General features: G+C 40.9%; 1 protein-coding gene across 3 annotated transcripts in view; it reads right to left on the bottom strand.

Moving 5' to 3' along the window:
• The window catches only part of kif6 (kinesin family member 6), a 76,416-nt gene that overhangs the window by 41,156 nt on the left and 16,960 nt on the right, over positions 1–18,300 (bottom strand). For all 3 annotated transcript variants that reach the window (XR_014889913.1, XR_014889914.1, XM_085256982.1), the window contains exons 6-11: positions 17,386–17,515; positions 13,878–14,084; positions 11,971–12,114; positions 11,612–11,698; positions 4,376–4,479; positions 1,408–1,513 (exon numbers count right to left, since the gene is read on the bottom strand). Coding sequence is in view for 1 of the 3 variants with exons in the window: in XM_085256982.1 (XP_085113108.1) it covers positions 1,408–1,513; positions 4,376–4,479; positions 11,612–11,698; positions 11,971–12,114; positions 13,878–14,084; positions 17,386–17,515 (778 nt within the window). In the remaining 2 variants the exon portion in view is untranslated. The remainder of the gene's footprint in view (positions 1–1,407; positions 1,514–4,375; positions 4,480–11,611; positions 11,699–11,970; positions 12,115–13,877; positions 14,085–17,385; positions 17,516–18,300) is intronic.

The following is an 18,300-nucleotide window of genomic DNA, read 5'->3' as shown; positions in this document are numbered from 1 at the left end:
TTCAGTGAAATTACAGTGATAAAATTCTGATTAGTAACCTTCCACAGAGCCTTTAATTGCTTGAAAGCAGGAAATTCATTTAAATAAGTTTCAACCATAACTCAGGGGGTGACAGCTGGGTGAGCAGTTCAGAAGATGTGGGTCACCTGGTCAAAGCTGAGGTGATGAATGGTGGGAAATAAAAATTTTGGTGGTTTCATTAATTCAGTAACTGAAATGTGTGATCAAATTAGTAAAATAATTGCATATTTTAACAAACATGACAAAAAATAAATGATTAAATTTATGATGAATTCACTGAAAATCTGTTGCTCAAATCAAAAGAACCTAATTTTAAAAAAGACATTAACACCAGATTATAGGGCTGGTCGATATAACGATATATATTGGATGACGATATAAAAACGTCTATTGTTTCATTTCACGCTATCATTTGTTTCGCGGTGTCGCAAAATAAACTGTTTACGGCAATATTTTTTCATCGTTTTGATGGTCACTGTAGTGGCTATATTCATTTCTTAAAGTTCTCTCTTTCTTTTATATTTAATATAACCACACTACAGACAGACAAGCGCCTGTTTTTATGTGTTGTCGTTAGCAACAACAACGGTAAAACCATTGCATGTCCCCTTGTTCATATTCCACATAAACCTTTCACAATAAAGCTCAAGATCCTGTTGAGACTTTTCAAAATAAACTGAATCGCGTGACAGAGTATGCAGAGTATTTATGGATGAGAAGCAAAATAAACCTTAGACTCAGACGTTAGAACAGGCTTTTCCCTGCAGCACGCTGTGTAATAAATACTCACAAAGAAAACGGCGGCCGTTACAACTTGTCTAAAAATGTATAGTTTCATGCATCGGTTAAAACACTCGACTCCAGCTACACGACGCACAGGTGGAAACACACAAATCGAGCTGCCCGAGATTCACAGAATTTACAGAAAATGTAAAATTTTTGTGATTTATGTCGTTATCGGGACAATAGATGTCTTAAATCGAGATATGAGATTTCGGTCATATCGCACAGCCCTACCCAATTAATGAAAATTGAAAAAAACTGTGTCTAACTGTCCCGTTCACCAGCTGAGGCGACTTAGCAGGACTGTGCAGATTCTCAGTCCTCCAAGTAATGGTAGTCTCACAGTGATTTTACCGAATAATACGGGTAATGACCGATGCCTTGTTTCACACCTTGGGTCATGTGACAAGGCACATGATCAATAATGGGTCAACAACACTCTTAAGGGACAATCCCCACTAGAGTTTAAAACTCTCCACCATTTGGTTTTAAAACTGAAGAAGCCTCTTGGATGAGAGGTGAGTGTCTTCACAAAACTTAAGTCCAGTCACTTTCTTTCCAAGCTCCTTAGACTGTACACATAGGTTACTGTGAATACATTACCTTTAGCAGGGAGAAGCAGTGCTGGATCTTTCTCATGTCTGGTCCCAGTGACAGTGTCACATCTGGATCGGGATCATCCAGATAAGCCTTAACGAGCTCCTCCAATCTAAACACGTGCACATAAACACACAGAGACCATCTAAGCAGTGCCACACTCCCTCTTATATTCTTCCTCACTCAGCACTTAAACAGTTAAGATATACATTTGAGTAGTTTAAAATGTGGGTCTGGTCAAAGAAAACTATTTACTTAAACTTGTGTTTCAGCTCCACTGGGCCGGACTGTTGATAAACTATCATTAAACGATAGTCCAAACATTAGTTCTTCAAGATCTGGAAGCAGCCACAGGAAAAGAGCAGGAGGCAAGTGCCCAAACCCATCCAATGTAGACACGACAGTGTGTGGTTTTTATTTTTTGTTCAACACAAGAACATGCAAGGTTTACATGATGAAGGACTTAAAACAAACGCAGCGGTCCTGTTTCAGGGTTCTGCAAGACATCAGTGGTTTCATGAACCTTAAGAATGCCCTTGGATGCAATGTTCAATACTTTGCAAGAGGAAAGAAATACACACTGGAATCGGAAACTTTCCAAGAAGTGGCTCAACTGTGTGTGATGTGAGCCGTTATCAAGCAAGTGTAGCAAACTAACACTGCTTGTTAAAACATTTACTTTGACTTTAGCTTGTATAGAAGTGGACTGACACAGAAGTGTCTTTTGGAAACACAAAAGCCCAGCAGTCCCGAGGATGTGTGTGCGTTTGGAACTGTGACAGTAAATAACCCAGGATATGTGCAATCGATCAGCGCAGGAAATGAGTGGGGACATCAAATAGAGAGGAAACGACAACAAAAAAACTCCAGCAAATGTGGTCATAATAGATACTATTAAAGATTCCCAGTGTGAGTTTGGCACAAACAGAGGCAAATCAAGGATAATCACCTGGGTAGAGAGGAAATAATAAAACGGGTGAACTGTGGGGGCGAAGGCATGGGAAATGCATCAGCATTTGAGGAGCAATCTGCCAAATCCTCCATGAAACCTCTGGTCTGAACCCTGGCCCTGCCCGACTGCCTGGGTCAGTCTGCCACTTGAGTACAGCAGCAGAAATAAAGCAGCGCTGGGAAACGCCATGAGATCTGGTTAAGCCGCACTGAGCAAGACTTCAATTCAGCACCAATGTGAAGCCAGCACCATAAGTTATATACGCACATTAGGCAGTCCCCAAATACTTATAAATCACCAGACATTTTTCCTTAAGAATCTGTGGGTTTGAGCTTTGCAAATACAAATTACAGTTCATAAAGTATACTCTGCACTTTTCTGTGTGTCTGAGGATCAACACAGCACTCTCTAGGCCTGAAAATGAAGGAAACGCTTCAGTGAAATGCAAAACGACTATCCCAACAGACCTCAATGTTAAATATTCAGCTTTACATCAGAAATAGACATGTTCACAGTTAACTACAGAAAATAGTTTGGTCTCCACTCCAATGATCAAATTAATAATTATAATAATAATTTGATTATAATATTAGGGGCTGATGAAACAATGAAATTGTTTGTTACTTAGCATTAATTAGCAGGTACCTGTACTTCTGTGTAGCACCTATACATACATGCCAACCCACCTGATTTTTCCGTGAGAATCCCGAATTTCAGTGCCCCTCCCGAAAATCTCCCAGCACCACGATTCTCCCAAATTTCTCCCGATTTTCTCCCGATTTTCCACTCGGACAACAAAATTGAAAAACTATATCCCAGATTGGCCCAGCCAATTCCAGTTTCCAACAATGGCTACTACTACTGCAGCTACTTAGCTCAATATTACTCTTTACTCTTTTACTTTTAGCGTATTTTCAGGCGAGAATGTAGCTGTGCAAACTTCAAATATCTGAGCCGACGAGAACAGCAAACTCCCAGCACATTGTTTTCAAATTCGGTCTTTCGCTACTCAGGTTAAACATGATATATAAGTCACTTAAATAACTTAAACATGTTATTGTTTGGCTTTTTTCAGTGTTTTATTTGTTCATGAGTAAATCGATTTGGCTGAGATTAAAGTTATTAGATTAGATTAGATAAAATAAAACTTTATTAATCCCTCAGGTGGGTTCCTCCGGGGTTTTCACACAGCTGAATAAACGTCAAACAGAAAACTGATTAAACAGAAGTGTGAGATGGTCGAAAATCTACGCCAGCGTCTGGTTATATTTTAGATAGTAAGGAGCAGACGGCAGAGTTTCACTTCACCGAAAGATCTCGTGATGTAATTCTGAAGGCTAGACCATCCAATTTCACCGTCACTCATTTCCAGTCTACCCAGCTTTCGGAGGACCTGGCCCACTTAGAGCGCGAAGGCCGGGTCCGGTCAGGTGGACGCAGCCTCTGAATTTGGACACCCCCGCTGTTTCCGGCCGGACAATGATAATGGTGTCATTTAACTTATTTTATCCGATAAATAAACATTGTAAAATTCAAGTGTTTTGTATATATATGTATATGTATACCACCCCCCCAACAGCCCTTTTGAATGTCTCCCTAATTCTGAGGTCTCAAGGTTGGTAAGAATGCAGCTATACAGTTTGTTGATGCAGCTTGCAAACAAAACCGCTTAGTGTTTGCGCTTAACCTTCCACCCTCTAATCCAAATATGGTCATATCTGACTCAGTGAAACTAAATGGCACAAAGATTTTAACTAAGCACTAATTAGCAATATCTGTGTCTGTGTGATCTTCATCTGATCATCTTCTGGCACAGAAAACAACATGATGATGGTGATAACACTAATGCAGAACCCACATATCATTATGTGACGTCACACCGGCTACTTCCATCTTTTACATACAGTCTGTGGAGCTTGGATACACGTTTGAGCTGCTCTACATTCTTAGTTAACTCGAGAACAACATCTGACGATGCAACGATTAAAAGTACGAGGACTTTAAAAAGTAGAGGTGACGTACTTCTGGATCTCCTCTGGAGTTAGTCGGTCGTCTCTCTGCTCTCCAGTCACCATGGCCAGCTCCTCCTTAAGAGACAGGATCTCTCTTTTCAAACTTGCTATCAGCTGAAATACACACCATATACACAGAAAGTGGGGATTAATGCACACATTTGCAAGTACAGTACTCCACACAGACAGACGCTCATACACAAGCACGTGCAGACAGAAACTATCCAGCTGCTGCCAACTGATGAGACAATCCTGCTGAAAATAATCTTGCGGCTTATGTTGCTGATGCTTTCTGAGGTCAAACTTAAGTGATTCCAGACAAGTGGATACTCGAAGAAGAAAAATGCAGAAAGCAAAACACAAAATAGCATTAAACCTCAACGGTGGCTGTCTCTCCACACGTGTTTGGTAAGGACTCAGCAAGCCAACAGGCTGCTGGCTGTCCGGGTCTGGTTACTCTATATATACGTATAAAAAGAAAAGTATGACACCAAGCCCAGACACGGATTCTTAAATAAGTACTTAGATAGCCAGGTTTGGGAAAAAAATAGTTACAAGAAGAATTTATATTAATGTTTAAAAAATCATAAGCCTGAGAAACACTACTGATCAAAAAAGGTGTTTTTATTTAGAGCAAGAAGCCTCGTTCGAGTGATTTACACTGACAGCAGTATGCTTGTTTATCACTGAGAACCAAGGCTCCTAGAGAGATTTTTTTGATTAAAGAGGCTCAATAACAAAAGATAAAAGTGAATTCACCACCACAACCTTTACTCTCTGGAGATAAGTCTGCCTCTTTTGAAAGGCTCTATGCCTAAAGAGGTCAGTCTAAGCAGCCTCGTGTCAGTCTAGCAGAGGATTAACTGCCATCTGGCTACCTAACACGTAAAGGATTAGTCAGTCAGTGATCACAGATTTGGACACTGCTCATCTCATGGGACAGTGTCAGTTCAGCTTGGTTTCATGAATGTGTTAATGCTCTATTAACTCTGATTAATTCACTAAAACGCGAGATACCAGTGACTCTGGTGATACTGGGGATAATGGTATGATGAGACATGATTTGGTTAATCGTTTAAGGTCCTCTGAACTAATACTGCCAATCACCCACAAAAACATTTTAAACAGGAAATGTGCTTCTTATCCTTAAAGTGTCAGACTGATCAGGGAATTGGCTCCACACGAGGAAAAGATTTGTGTGCAGAAAGAGAACAAATTGTTACAACTTACAAAAGATTTTACTGCATGCTTGCATCATCTTAACACCAAAAGATAGATAAACATTTGACTCTGTGATACTTTGATCAGCAGCAAATTCATTTTTTATCCATTATGACCGTGTTTCTCTATAAAAGTAAAAAAAGAACCTCTACTTTGCAGATGTGTAATAATGCAATGACATGGGACCAATTCACCACAACAGTTACATTGTGCATAGGCAGTACAATATTAAACAGAGAGAAGAACACTAATCAGGTGATTTCCTATGAGCAGCACTTGGGGACAGTGGGAAGGAAAAACTCCTTTTAACAGGAAGAGCTCTCCAAAATAACCAGGTTGAAGGATGATGAGCAAGAGGTCAGAGGTGAGTCCAATTCTCATGTGCCACGACCTAACGTAAAGTGCTATGGTAAACTGAAAATGTAGATCCGGACAGCAAAAACATTGTGAATGACTGGCTCAATAACTTGGTATTTACACACTGGAAATCTGTTCAAAAAGAGGAAACAGTCCCAAAAGAGAAAAACAGAGACATGCAATTACATGTTAATGGTGGGGAAAATAGTCAGTCAATGGATCATGAAATTACTGAAATGAAGCCAAACCCACTGTAATAAAAATTTTACATAAATCCCCAAATGAAACAACACACTAAACCCTCTAAAAACACAAGTGGCCATTGTTCTTTTTGCTAAAACCCCCTTACTTAAGGGTAAATCCTACTTAAATATCTCAACAGCAAAGAGCAAAGGGAATAGAAATTAGCGACTGTGTGCAAGTGTTAGTCAGTGCCACTCCTGACACAGAACTGCTAAAGAGTTAAAGGTCAGTGAGAATTAAATCAAGGACAAAGGTCAGACTGAGTGTCAACCTCAAACTGAAAAGCCAAAGCAGCCAGACACTCGAACACAACTTGAGACGCTTCTGAAAAGAAACAGATCTGTTGTGTGTTTTTGGAAAGGCGTGACTTTGCTGTTTCAACCTCGATCACCCCACATCATCCCATCCCTGTATTTATTGTATGCTTTAACACCAAACACCACATCTGACCACTCTTCACCAGAGCCGCTCCCTGTATCTCCTTTTTGGAGCTCGTGGTCTGATGTAATTCTTCCAGCTGCATCCCCAAAAGCTGCCCACCAGTTGTTGGTCAGCAGAATTGCGCAGTCTATTTCAGAGCGCCAAGCCCACACTGGCACCACAGTTTCAGGGCAGGCTCTGAATAAAAACGGACTCAAACCATGTGACTGATGATGTCAGCAAACCCTATGGAAACCCAACAACACAAATCTGATGATAGAAGAAACATCTAGATGTTCATTTTCCCTCTTTCTCTCTACCTTTATGTCTGTCACAGTCTATGTACTGACAAACACAATTAACTTTGAAACATTAAACAGGCCTAACTTTAAATTATACCTCCTCTTCTTGAAAACATACCCTCTATCCTGTGCACATAACCACCCACACTAAAGTGTAAGCACTGCAGTATAACCCGCAATATAACCACAGGTTACACCTTAAAAATGTATATGTGCAGCGTTACACAGTATGCCACTCACAAACATGCTGCTATTATGGGGCCTCTTTTATAAAGGAAGATTAGGCAAAATTTCCCATTACAACTAACTGTGTGCTAGGTTTTCATCCTCCACAACAAAATGCGAACACATGGGCTGAATTTCTTGTGTCATATGGCACTACTTTGGTATTACAGACTAAAACAAGAAGCACTGCACTGAACCAGTGATTCCCAAGCAGGAGTACGAGTAACCCAAGGGGTATACTACTAAAGCACCAACTTGGGGTACAGCTAATCAGAGCTGTCTTTTAAAGCTGGATGTTGTTTGCGTTTTTGTGAATACTGGCTTTAAGTTTAAGAGGGCCCCTAAGTTAACCTCTGCACAAATGCATAACCTCAAGCCAACATTTTTAACCCTTTTAAGAATTAAAGAAATATAAATAATGGGAGCATTAACACATAAATGCATCAGTGCGATGTGACTGTTACAATAGCTGCTGACAATCTCCACTGATGAATGCAGATTGGGATCAGCCGGGTCTAATTGAAGGATTAACGCCAACATCAGTGCTCTTAGAGGAACTAACCGATGCAGCCTTATATGGTGCGGCCACTGTGGCTGACTTAATCATCATCACAGGTCACTTTCAACACCTCATTCTTTGCCTGTCAGTGAGAGACGTGTTCAGTGTTTTGTCTGGTCTGGCTGGTTTCCTGCTCCTCAGGATTTGAAGCCTGCAGGCTACAGTATAGGACCAGGACCAGACAAATCATTGTGAAAAGCAAACTTCAGGTTTTAAATCACCAAAGCCAGCGACTCCAAGACACAGTGCGCCTTCAGACGGGGCAGGCCAAAAATTGGAGTCAGTGTGTCCCCCCCAAACCACAATAAATGACATCACTCTATTCTGCATGCTGCGCTGCTGCTTGCTTTGCATTTTCCTCAGTAAACTGGGCCGAGAGATAGATGAGACAGAAGCAATGAACATAAAATGAGAAATACACTAAAAATCCATAAACAGAGACAAGAGGTTTGCCCATGGAGGTTGGGTTTGCCTGGAGCTGTAACTGTGCCGGACCCGACTGGGAGCAGCCAGACACTGTCACAATTACTGAGCCGGCCGCAGACTCTCTTAAAAATACCTCTGTGGGGTTTGCAAGTGGCCAGCCAACTCTTAGCAGCAGCAGTAATACAGTAGCTGTCGATAGGTTGGGAGCAGAGGAAGTATATACAGGAGTGATGACTCGCTACCATATATCTGCCCATTAGGCCTTTTTAACAACTACCAGGTTTGCAAACTGCAACAGTGGAAGGTGTGACAGGTATTCCAAAGTATCTAGTATAACTAGAATTACTATTTTGTTACTGTTTTTGAGAATTTAAATAAATTATTTCTGTGAGGCAAAGAGTAGCTTTGTTAAGAACAGTGTTATATAGTTTACCACAAATAGTGAAGGAGGGGCATCGTGCCAGAGGTTAACCTGGCTGTGATTATGTGATTTCCTATTATTAGTGAATGAAATAACAACAAAAAAGCCCCCAAGAGCTCAAAGCAGTCTCTAGGCTGCATTACCTTTTAAGCTAATAGTTGTTATGATCCTGGGTCGGTGATCCAGCATTTTGGTTTTTTGTGTTATCATTGAGCTTTGTTTTCTTCTAGGTTTTGACTGATAGGTTGATGGTTTGTTTTGTATTTCTAGTTCTCAGGTCCCTGTTTTCTGTCCCCTCTGTGTAGTTTCAAGTCTGTGCCCTTGAGCCAGGTGTATTTCTTGTTTTATTGTGAAGGTCCGTGTCTTATGTCAGTGTGTTGACTTTGCGTTTCCTCGTGTCTCCTTAGGTCTAATTTCTTCCGGCTGTGTTCCCACCTGTTCCTCGTACCCTCATGTTCTTGCCTGTGTATTTATAGCAGGTGTCCCCAATCCCAGTCCACGAGGGCCGGTGTCCCTGCAGGTTTTACATTTCACCCTGGGTCAACACACCTGAATCATATGATTAGTTCATTACCAGGCCTCTGGAGAATTACAAGACATGTTGAGAAGGTAATTTATCCATTTAAATCAGCTGTGATGGCTCAAGGACACATCTAAAACCTGCAGGGACACCGGCCCTCGTGGACTGGGATTGGGGACCCCTGATTTATAGTGTGTCTCCTCATGTGCTCGTTGCTGATTTGTCAGTGTTTTTTCCTGCATCATTCTGTGTCATCTCCCCGCGTCTCCCTGCATTTCCGTTCAGGTTTCAGTTCTGCGTTTTGTTAGTTTTTTCCAGTTTAGGTTTTGCTTAGTTTCCACACCTTCGCTGTTTCTGTTTGTCTCACCACCTTATGAATAAACTCACTTGCATCTCAGCTGCCTGCATCTTGGGTCCTAATTCTCCACCTCCACACGTCTGCCACTGCGGACGTGACAGTAGTATTGTATTTTCTATATATTCATGTTGTTTTCATTGCTTTTTTTAAACACACGTTTGTACTGATAATGACATGACTATTAACCGCACTGTTAACTGCAAGCTTTTTATACAATATTATGCGACAATGTATTTCTAACTAAGTAGATAGCTCAATTGTTTTCACTTGACTTCTTTCTTCAAAGGTATTTTGGGATCAATATAAAAGAAAGGCACATGTGAAATGTGATAGTTTGATGCAAATTATAACGTGATAAATAGAATCCCCATCTGCCAGCACCATCTCCTACAAAAACAAAGGCAGTAGAATTTTAAGCAAAGCTTTAAAGATAAAATACATTTTAAGAAAGTTTGACCTTATTTGACCTTGAAGAGGTCAGTGATCCAAAGTAATGTGATATTTTGAATTGTCATATATCTTTGTCTTTACCTTTCCATATGTTGTCAATACAAAAAATGACAGTAAGAAAATAGCTCTATACAGCATTGTCATCATTTTGACCTTGGGATCATCTAGTGACCTTGAAAGAGAGGTCAGGGGTCAAATATGAAATGAATATGAATATTACTTGTAAGAATCATAGTTTCTAGCTTATTATGCTTTTTGTCAGTTTTAAACCAATAAATCATTAAGTTGACCTTGAAGACCTCAGTGGATGAAAGGCAAATTTCAATGGATTGTTAACATGACCCCACTCTCAACACGTTCTCACTCCCAAAGCGTAACATTTTACGCTAGGTGACAAATCGTCAATATATTACGCTTCCGGGCACCCAACACGTCCCTACATTACGAGATCGGAAAAATGAGGAAACATGAGAACCGTTTGGAATGAATCTACGCATGTACGTTCATTTTACTTAAATCGCTTTGGAAAACACTATCTAACGTCATTAAAGCGCTGGTTAAGAAGTGAACTCTGAGCCTGTCTCCAGCCGGAGACAGGAAGGGCACTGTCCATCCACCTGGAAAAAGTTCTGGGAATTGCTCTTCCCTCGGCGGAGCATGGTCCACTGTAAGGCACTCATCTCCTCCTGATGAGCCCTGTTTTTTTGTTAGTTTTTGTCCTGTGTTGCTACTTATTTGTCTAGAGTTTATATCCCCTGTAGGCTTTGTTATTATAAGTAAATTAAATGAACTGTTATCAGGTATGTGATTAATGAGTGTATTTTAGGGATGAGGTTAGGGTTAGGGCTGAAATACATAGCTGGATTGTGTATTACCGCAGGACTGTCATTCTACTAGATTTCATCCATAACCCGGCATGTAGCATAAGAACGCGGACGGTCACCTTTCACGTTCCTCAGGAACGCCGCGGGACTTGACAAATCGTCAGTATATAATGCCTCGGGAGTGAGAACGGGCTGCCACTCTACACCCCTACAAGTTTTAATCAGAATTTATTCAAAACTTCCTGAGGTATTGCTTATTCCTTGCTAAATTAATAATTACCAGTACCACCCCTGAAAAAGTATTATTAGTTAATCCCAAATATATAGATACCAAATAAAAATAATGATGTTCAGCCGACTACCCACTCTTGGTTTAAAAAAAAAAGTCTCCTCATAACTACACCTGGGGAAACACTACTCAGTGAGGAGTGCAATGTGTAATTTCTGCTTCCTTGCATGACTGTGTGAAGGACATATGTATACACCAGCTGAATATTTTCTCAAGAGGCTGGGAATTATTGGGAGAGAATATGCCATAACAGAATTGGAGGCATGTAAACAAGACAGAGAGAGATTGCAAACAGGACGTGTGAGCAGTCTAAATATCACAAGATGGACGGGCGTCCACATGTTGAGGGTGGAAAACGGCTTCTTTCAGACTGACTGTGTCACAATGGAAAAACTAACTTGGTGCTGGAAACCCAAAGAGGACACTTAAGCACATGGTGGGTTACACTTAGTTTAGAAACTGGATTCTCACTGCCGTTCATTTGCCGATCAATTTAAGGTCTGGAAGCTTAAGGGAGGGTCTGGCCAAAATAAAACGGCACATTAAGTCATGGATCTGTGGTGCGATTGTGCAGCTCAGCGTCAGAATTCCGAGGGCCTGGCGAAGCAGCGCGAGCGTCTGATTGTCTCACCAGCGCAGGATCCAGTTCTTCGTTCAGTATCGCCTCGTTCTTGATGACAGCCACACGTTGTGCGAAGCGACACGTCGAGATGGACTCCTGAGGAAAATAGTTTGAAAAATCTGTCAGTGATCTGATCTGTCAATAGGAGGGGGAAAAATGAATACCCCTGATTACACCATAATTTAGTAATCATGTGATACTGTACATTTCCTCAAAGGAATGCATGCAGAGACTCAACAAAGGTAACAACAGTTTCTCTACGAAGCCCACCGACAAAAGTAGTGTCCTAAAACTACAATAAAGTATTGTTTTTTGAGGGAATCTAAGAGACTTGTGTCTGAACATGTCCTCATTGTAACCATGCTTACCTCGAGGTTCCTTCTCTCAACTGCCATAGTGGCAATCATGGTGGTCATGCAGTTGCCCCCAAGACTGTCCCTCAGAACAGACGTTAACATGGAGTTTCTGTAGGGAATATGGGAACGATTCTTCTCTGACAGTGCTATGATGACCTGAGGAAGAGAAAAGTGCTGACATGACTGAGAAATACCACGCAAACCAGGGAAAAGTTGGCACACGGCTCATGATTCAAAAGGCTGCCATTATTTTTGCATTATTTCTACAGTGTTAATCACATCTTCACTACACGAGACCTTTCTATCTGTACGCTGCTTACAGAATTCTACTGGCCAATCAGATATACATCTGTATGAAGAGCCGACGAGGGACGAACTGCAAAACAAAAAGCTTGAAAACAAAAATCGGGCATTCTCAGCCAACAGTTTAGCTTTTTAATATGTAGACTGGAAATGTCCACGCCCAAATCCTACAAATATGGGCCAGAGACTAAAAGACTACATACACAGAAAAAGGGTAAGAGTCATGTGTTGAGTAGCATTGTTGGGTTTATTACCAATGGGCTTAAAAAGCTTAAAAATTAAGCCACTGATGAAGTGGCAAAAATTGCAGTTTTTCTAATGGCCACTTGAAGCTGGCTCCAAAATCCCTTTAGACTTTCATGTTAAGATTTCCAACTTTACAGCATTAAAGAGCCTATTTAAAGCCTGGCCTCTTTTTTGACCTCTATGGATACGTTTTAACATTTGCAAGTGAATATTATTTATAACTGCTTAACATGGATAACTGAGATAGGTGTGCTGACACAGTCTGCCACCCTTCATCCATTAGTTTGGCCATTAAACTACATCTTTACACAGTGTTTGTGTGTGTGTGTTTGTGTGTGTGTGCGTGTGTGTGCAGTTGATGCCATTTGGAGCATTTTCAATGGCTTATCTGTGGTATATAGCAGCGGTCTCCAACCTTTTTTGCGCCACGGACCGGTTTATGCCCGACAATATTTTCATGGACCGGCCTTTAAGGTGTTGCGGATAAATACAACAAAATAAAACTAGTACCGGTACCGAAAAAAAGAAAATTTATTCATAACACACGTGAAAAGACCAAGTAAAAACCGAGTAAACAATAAAAACGATAACAAAATAACGCTGAAAACCGATAAAAACCCTGAAAACTCTACATTTCACACCTGAGCCTCAACTCTCGCTGCCCGGTACCAAACGACTCACGGACCGGTACCGGTCCGAGGCCCAGGGGTTGGGGACCGCTGGTATAGCGCATCCAAGCAGTCTATGCTTCAGTTTAGTGAGTAAAATTCAACCATTTTATTAGTCCTTTATTTGTTACCTGTTACTCAATATGTGTGTCTGCGCATTGCATCTGTTCAGTTTATGAATGCAGTTTGCTAACCAAACTGCCTCCATTCTCAACAATGTAATGAATTATACATCAATTGTTACTCTTTAAAAAAGCAATATTCTACACTACTTATTTACTCGATGTAGAAAGTAATTTATTTCTCTACTAGTTTTGCAGTACTCTGCAAAATCTCCAGGGATAAACTGTCAACCTGGCGGAGTGTGCACGATATCATAGGAAACACACTGCAGCCACTCTCAGTATATGAGTGCACAGTGTCTTTGAGTCAGCCCAGGGCTTCAAAACGGGCCTTCACAAATCAGTGGGAGATTTCACAGTGGCTATTTCCATCTTTTTTTATCCAGTCAATGTTATTAACTCACAGGGAGTAGTACAAATGAAGCAACTGAAGTCCTTGGGGAAAGAGCTAAATTTCTGTTTGGTATCAGTAACAAGAAAACAAACATTAAACCAACTGATAGATTATATCTTTACACTAAACATGTTTTTTTTTATTCTAATCTGTATTAATATATAACAAAGAAAAAAAAGAGCCTACCTGTTCCAGGTAATGGAGAGAGAGGTTGATATACTTTGCATCGGTGAGCAGCTGCCCATTTAAACCAGTCTTGCTAACTCGGTCCGATCCTGCCAGATCCACCAGGTGGAGCTTGGATCGCCGCAGGGTGGCTGAACCAGGTTCACGCCTGCATAGGTGCACAGTGAATATACAGTGGGAACGAGTGGACGCCTGGTTCATGGGAGTCTGAGGATGACAAAAGTGGTCAAGTGACAAGAACAGATTTTAAAATAATGTTGCAGTTGCAGGTTTGTGAGAGAGTAATAATCCTGAATCCTGATAAACTGGCACACGTGGTGAAACCAGAAAAACAAAGGGGGGAATTAATTCTTCATTTCTGGTATTTTCCAATTCAAACAACAACAAAAAAACACGTTCCCTTTGATTCTTTTTTTTTTTCTTGTTCCCACTCATTTATAGATCAAAGTCACAGCATGTGCAACCAATGCGCGGTGAACACATGGTAGCGGCTTGACAAAAGCTGAGGCTGATTTTCAGAAGGCCACTGGAACAGCAGAAAGCAGGTTGAGACCAGAAGGAAACAGAAATAGAGCATGAGTCACTCTGCACAAACAAGTTTTATTAACTAGAGGAGGATGAGGGCATTGCTGACAGAATAAACGGAGGAAATGGACATTCACTGACATAGCGCTGAGCATGCACTTCTTGCAGTTTGAACACATGATGCAGGTTTTATTAAGCAGCTTTTAATTAGAAAGGAGGTATGACACCTCCTTTCTAATCTCATCTTGTAACTCTCAGTCATCTAAGATATTGACATGAGCCACTTTTTCTCACTGCTAAAAAAGATCACCATAGACAGTCTAAAAAAGCTGCTCTGACTCTGACTTACTCTCGGCATAAAAGTGCCAACACCTGACTGTTAGGGTCATGACAGCTAGTGACAGATCTTTCACTATCTTAACCCTCTGCTGTCATCCCTTTCCTCAGTGCAAATTCCCTTCACTCTACACATGTCTATCTTTTCTCCATATTGTATCCCCAAAGTAACGTGAGGCAGCTCTTATATGTTGAGCTGGGATCGCATTTCTAATAGTTTTGCATAATGGGTCAAGGTTGGGGATAGTGTGTCCATGCTAAATTAGAGAATTTACTTCAGGAACCCTTTTCCATCTGTAGTCTTGTGGATATGGATATATGTTGTGGGACCTACCATGTAGACAGATGGAAAACTTGAGGTGGAAAACAGAGCAGTGATGTAAATGATAAGTAAGGATGATTATTAAATCAGAAAAAGCAAGACAGGGAGAAGCTGGCACAAGGGAGGCTTGCAGAAGCACAGCAAGCTAAAGATGTTTAAATATAGAAAGCATAAATGCTCAGGTTATATCCTGTCTTTTGCCCTGTGGCATTTGGAATGGGCTTCAGCCCCCCTTCCCGACAGGAGGGAAATGGATTGATGATAGGATGGATGAATGAACAGATGGATCATAGTTCCAGAAGTCATAGAGTAACTTAGCATATAAGCATGCAGGCACACTGGGGACACAATGGATATTAATAGTTATAAACAATGTGTCCACAGGGGAAAGTATCCCTATTCAAAACATATAAACTATGGAGTAACATCAGTAAAGTACAAGTTGTCCTCAATGGAGTCATGTCCTTTATTCTCACACATGCAGACCTTATGATAACCTCACACTAACCACACACAGTGTCGCAGGGGATCAACAGAAAGTGGTGCTACAAACTGCTAAATATATAGAGTTTGCTGATCCAAAATACTGAGAGGGAAGCTGAAATTTGGCTATTTGTGTACAAACATGTAAATAATTTTGATTCTGATTGGATTCTATTCTGGTTCTATGCACCCAGCTCACCCCCATAAGTTGGAGGGGAAATCTGAGAGAAGAGGAGAGGTCTAAGTCCGACATCGATGTGAAGCCGAAACAGAAAAGAGCAAATGAGAGGAAACCTTTCCTTGTGAAGCTAAGGTGTGTTTTTTTTTTTTTAAGTCCTGTTCAATAAAGTTGTGGAGGGGATTGTAAAGTCTCAAACCGAGTGAGCTCACTGCCTGCGGAGTGCGATGTGATCCGATGTGTCATCTATTAGCCACATGGCTGGGAGTAACAGAAGAAAGAAAGCATTGCTTTATTGGAGGGTCTGCATGGAGCAAGGACTTGATTCTGGCAGAGACCATTTGACCATGTGGAGGGTTCTTTGTTTGCTTCAGGCTCAAGAGAAACCTTCCTGTGATGAAGTCCCAAAGAGGACGAGTCAACAAAAGTCTGAATGTGGGTGGACAGCGGTGGGGTCTCCCCTGCTGCACATCGCAACCCTTTAAAAGTTTTATAATGAGACTTCTGAGAATGTGTTTGCACTGAAATATCCCTGAAGGTTTCACAGCAATTGACATAGGAAGCGTGTCAACCAAACAGATGCAAAACAAATGTAATATTGTTCAGGGTCCGGGCTCTGACACTGAGGGGGTCGCGGAAAGATCACATACAGAGTTATTTTCCACTCTTTGTGATTGTCCCACCGCCATTAATATAACCTCTTCTGAATTAGTCTCACCTGTGATCAAGTATTCTGTCCATCTCATTACTAGACTCTTATGTTTAACCTCGTCTGTTGCCAAACAGACTTGTTCTTGTCATAGTCGAGCAGGTGCTGTATTGAATTGTATTTTTATTGTTTCTAGTTTTTTTTTCTTCCCTCGTATTTTTAATTCCGCTGAATCCTTAATGTCCTTATTGCAGAACCTTTTGCTTGTTTCGTGGTTTTTAAATGCCTTTGGTGCTGCTCTCTCTGTCTCACATGTTTGTGTTACAATTCCTGTCTAGATGAGGCTCAGTGGAATAACTGCATTATTTGATGTTCATATTTTCCCTCATTTTGTGATACTCGTATGAAACACTACCTACTAAACATATTAAAAAGTTCCAGAAACTCAATCTTAGATCCTGAAACATCTACTATATTTTTTTTTTACTTTGGTTTTGTTTCATGATAGCATCACAGCCGCACACTTCAACATTCTCATTAAGACTAAAGAGCCTGTTTGAAACCTGATTATCCTGTTCACTTTTACTGTCTGCTATTTACTTACAAACTACCGAAACGAGCAAACGAGGTGAGATCAGCCTTTTGCTCCAAAGCTCAGGTTGCAAAGCAAAAGCTGACCCACCGCATGTCTCATCAGCGTGGGGAGTCTGGGCGTCTGAGTGTGGAAAAAAACAACACCACAACATAAACATAAATTATAGAGAGAATGCTTGGTTTTACTGGGGAAAAAAACGGTAAAAAGGACCACATGGGACCAAAATAATATTTTAGATGGGTCTTAAGGTACCTTTTAGAACGCATATTGCATTTGTGGACAAAAAATGCCTTTTATGCTGCTTACCCCGGTAGTGGTTAGCGATATTTTTGTATGCTGCCTACAATCCTAATTCTTAACACTGCTTTCATAGCATGTAAATTAAAAAGCAGAAGCCTTTATTTCCCTTTTTGCTCTTACTTCAGCAATCATACGATTGGTGTCACCAAGGAAGAGTAGATTTAGAGCCTCCTCCTCATTCACTGACTGCTGCAGGGACAGGTTCCTCAGATGGATGTTTTGGTCTTGATCCTCCATAATCATTACTTTTCTGAAAAAACAGAAAAAGAATCTTTAATGGGGAGAATTATCAAAGACAAATGACCAGAAATCAGACAAAACCCCCAATCATTCCAAGCAAAGCAATTACAAAAAAAGAATTATCTGAGTTATGTCATCCATTTCCCTCTCTTCACCAGGCGTCGCTCAGCTCTGAATCCAAACAAACCACACATGCATGTCAGTGTGGGCTGCGACCCACTTTGTGCTTTATCTATCTGGGAGTTCATGATTTGATAACAGACAGGGCTTGCTTTTAAAAACAAACAGGTGATTGGTTCTTGCCCACATCAGGCACCCTTTGAAATACGGTGCACTTAAGGAACCCCTGTGATCTCACCACATTATTTCCATCCCGCCACAGGGGCTGTGACACGATGGCTACTAGACTGACATGTCAAAGAGGGTGGAATGATACGCGAACACATGCAGACAATTATACTAACATGTGTAGGCAATTGAGGTGGTTTGATAAAACAGAATTTATCTTAATGTGATTAAAAGCTGTGGCCTGGCAGGGTTGTTTTCCTAAACAGCCACGCCAACCCGAAATATAAATGTTTATTGTATTTTTACAAAAACCGAGAATGGATTAAGGTAATTTGCAGACTTCTGGCATCGAGAGGGTGGAAAACTGAGTATGCGATGGAAATAATAAATAAAGAAGAGAATGGGGTACTGTAGGCAGTGAAAGAGAGACATCAGTCAGTGCCACAGCTTCTCCTTGAATCAGCAAGTGTGGCCAGAGCACAGTTAACGACGGGCACTGTCTATTTC

This window comes from Mchenga conophoros, linkage group LG19, assembly GCF_057382185.1.
Source record: "Mchenga conophoros isolate Kocher_MC1m ecotype Shallow Benthic linkage group LG19, M_conophoros_male_GT1.1, whole genome shotgun sequence".
NCBI classification, from domain to species: Eukaryota; Metazoa; Chordata; class Actinopteri; order Cichliformes; family Cichlidae; genus Mchenga; species Mchenga conophoros.
Note: the sequence above shows the minus strand (reverse complement) of the source record. Positions and strands in the feature narration are given on the sequence as shown.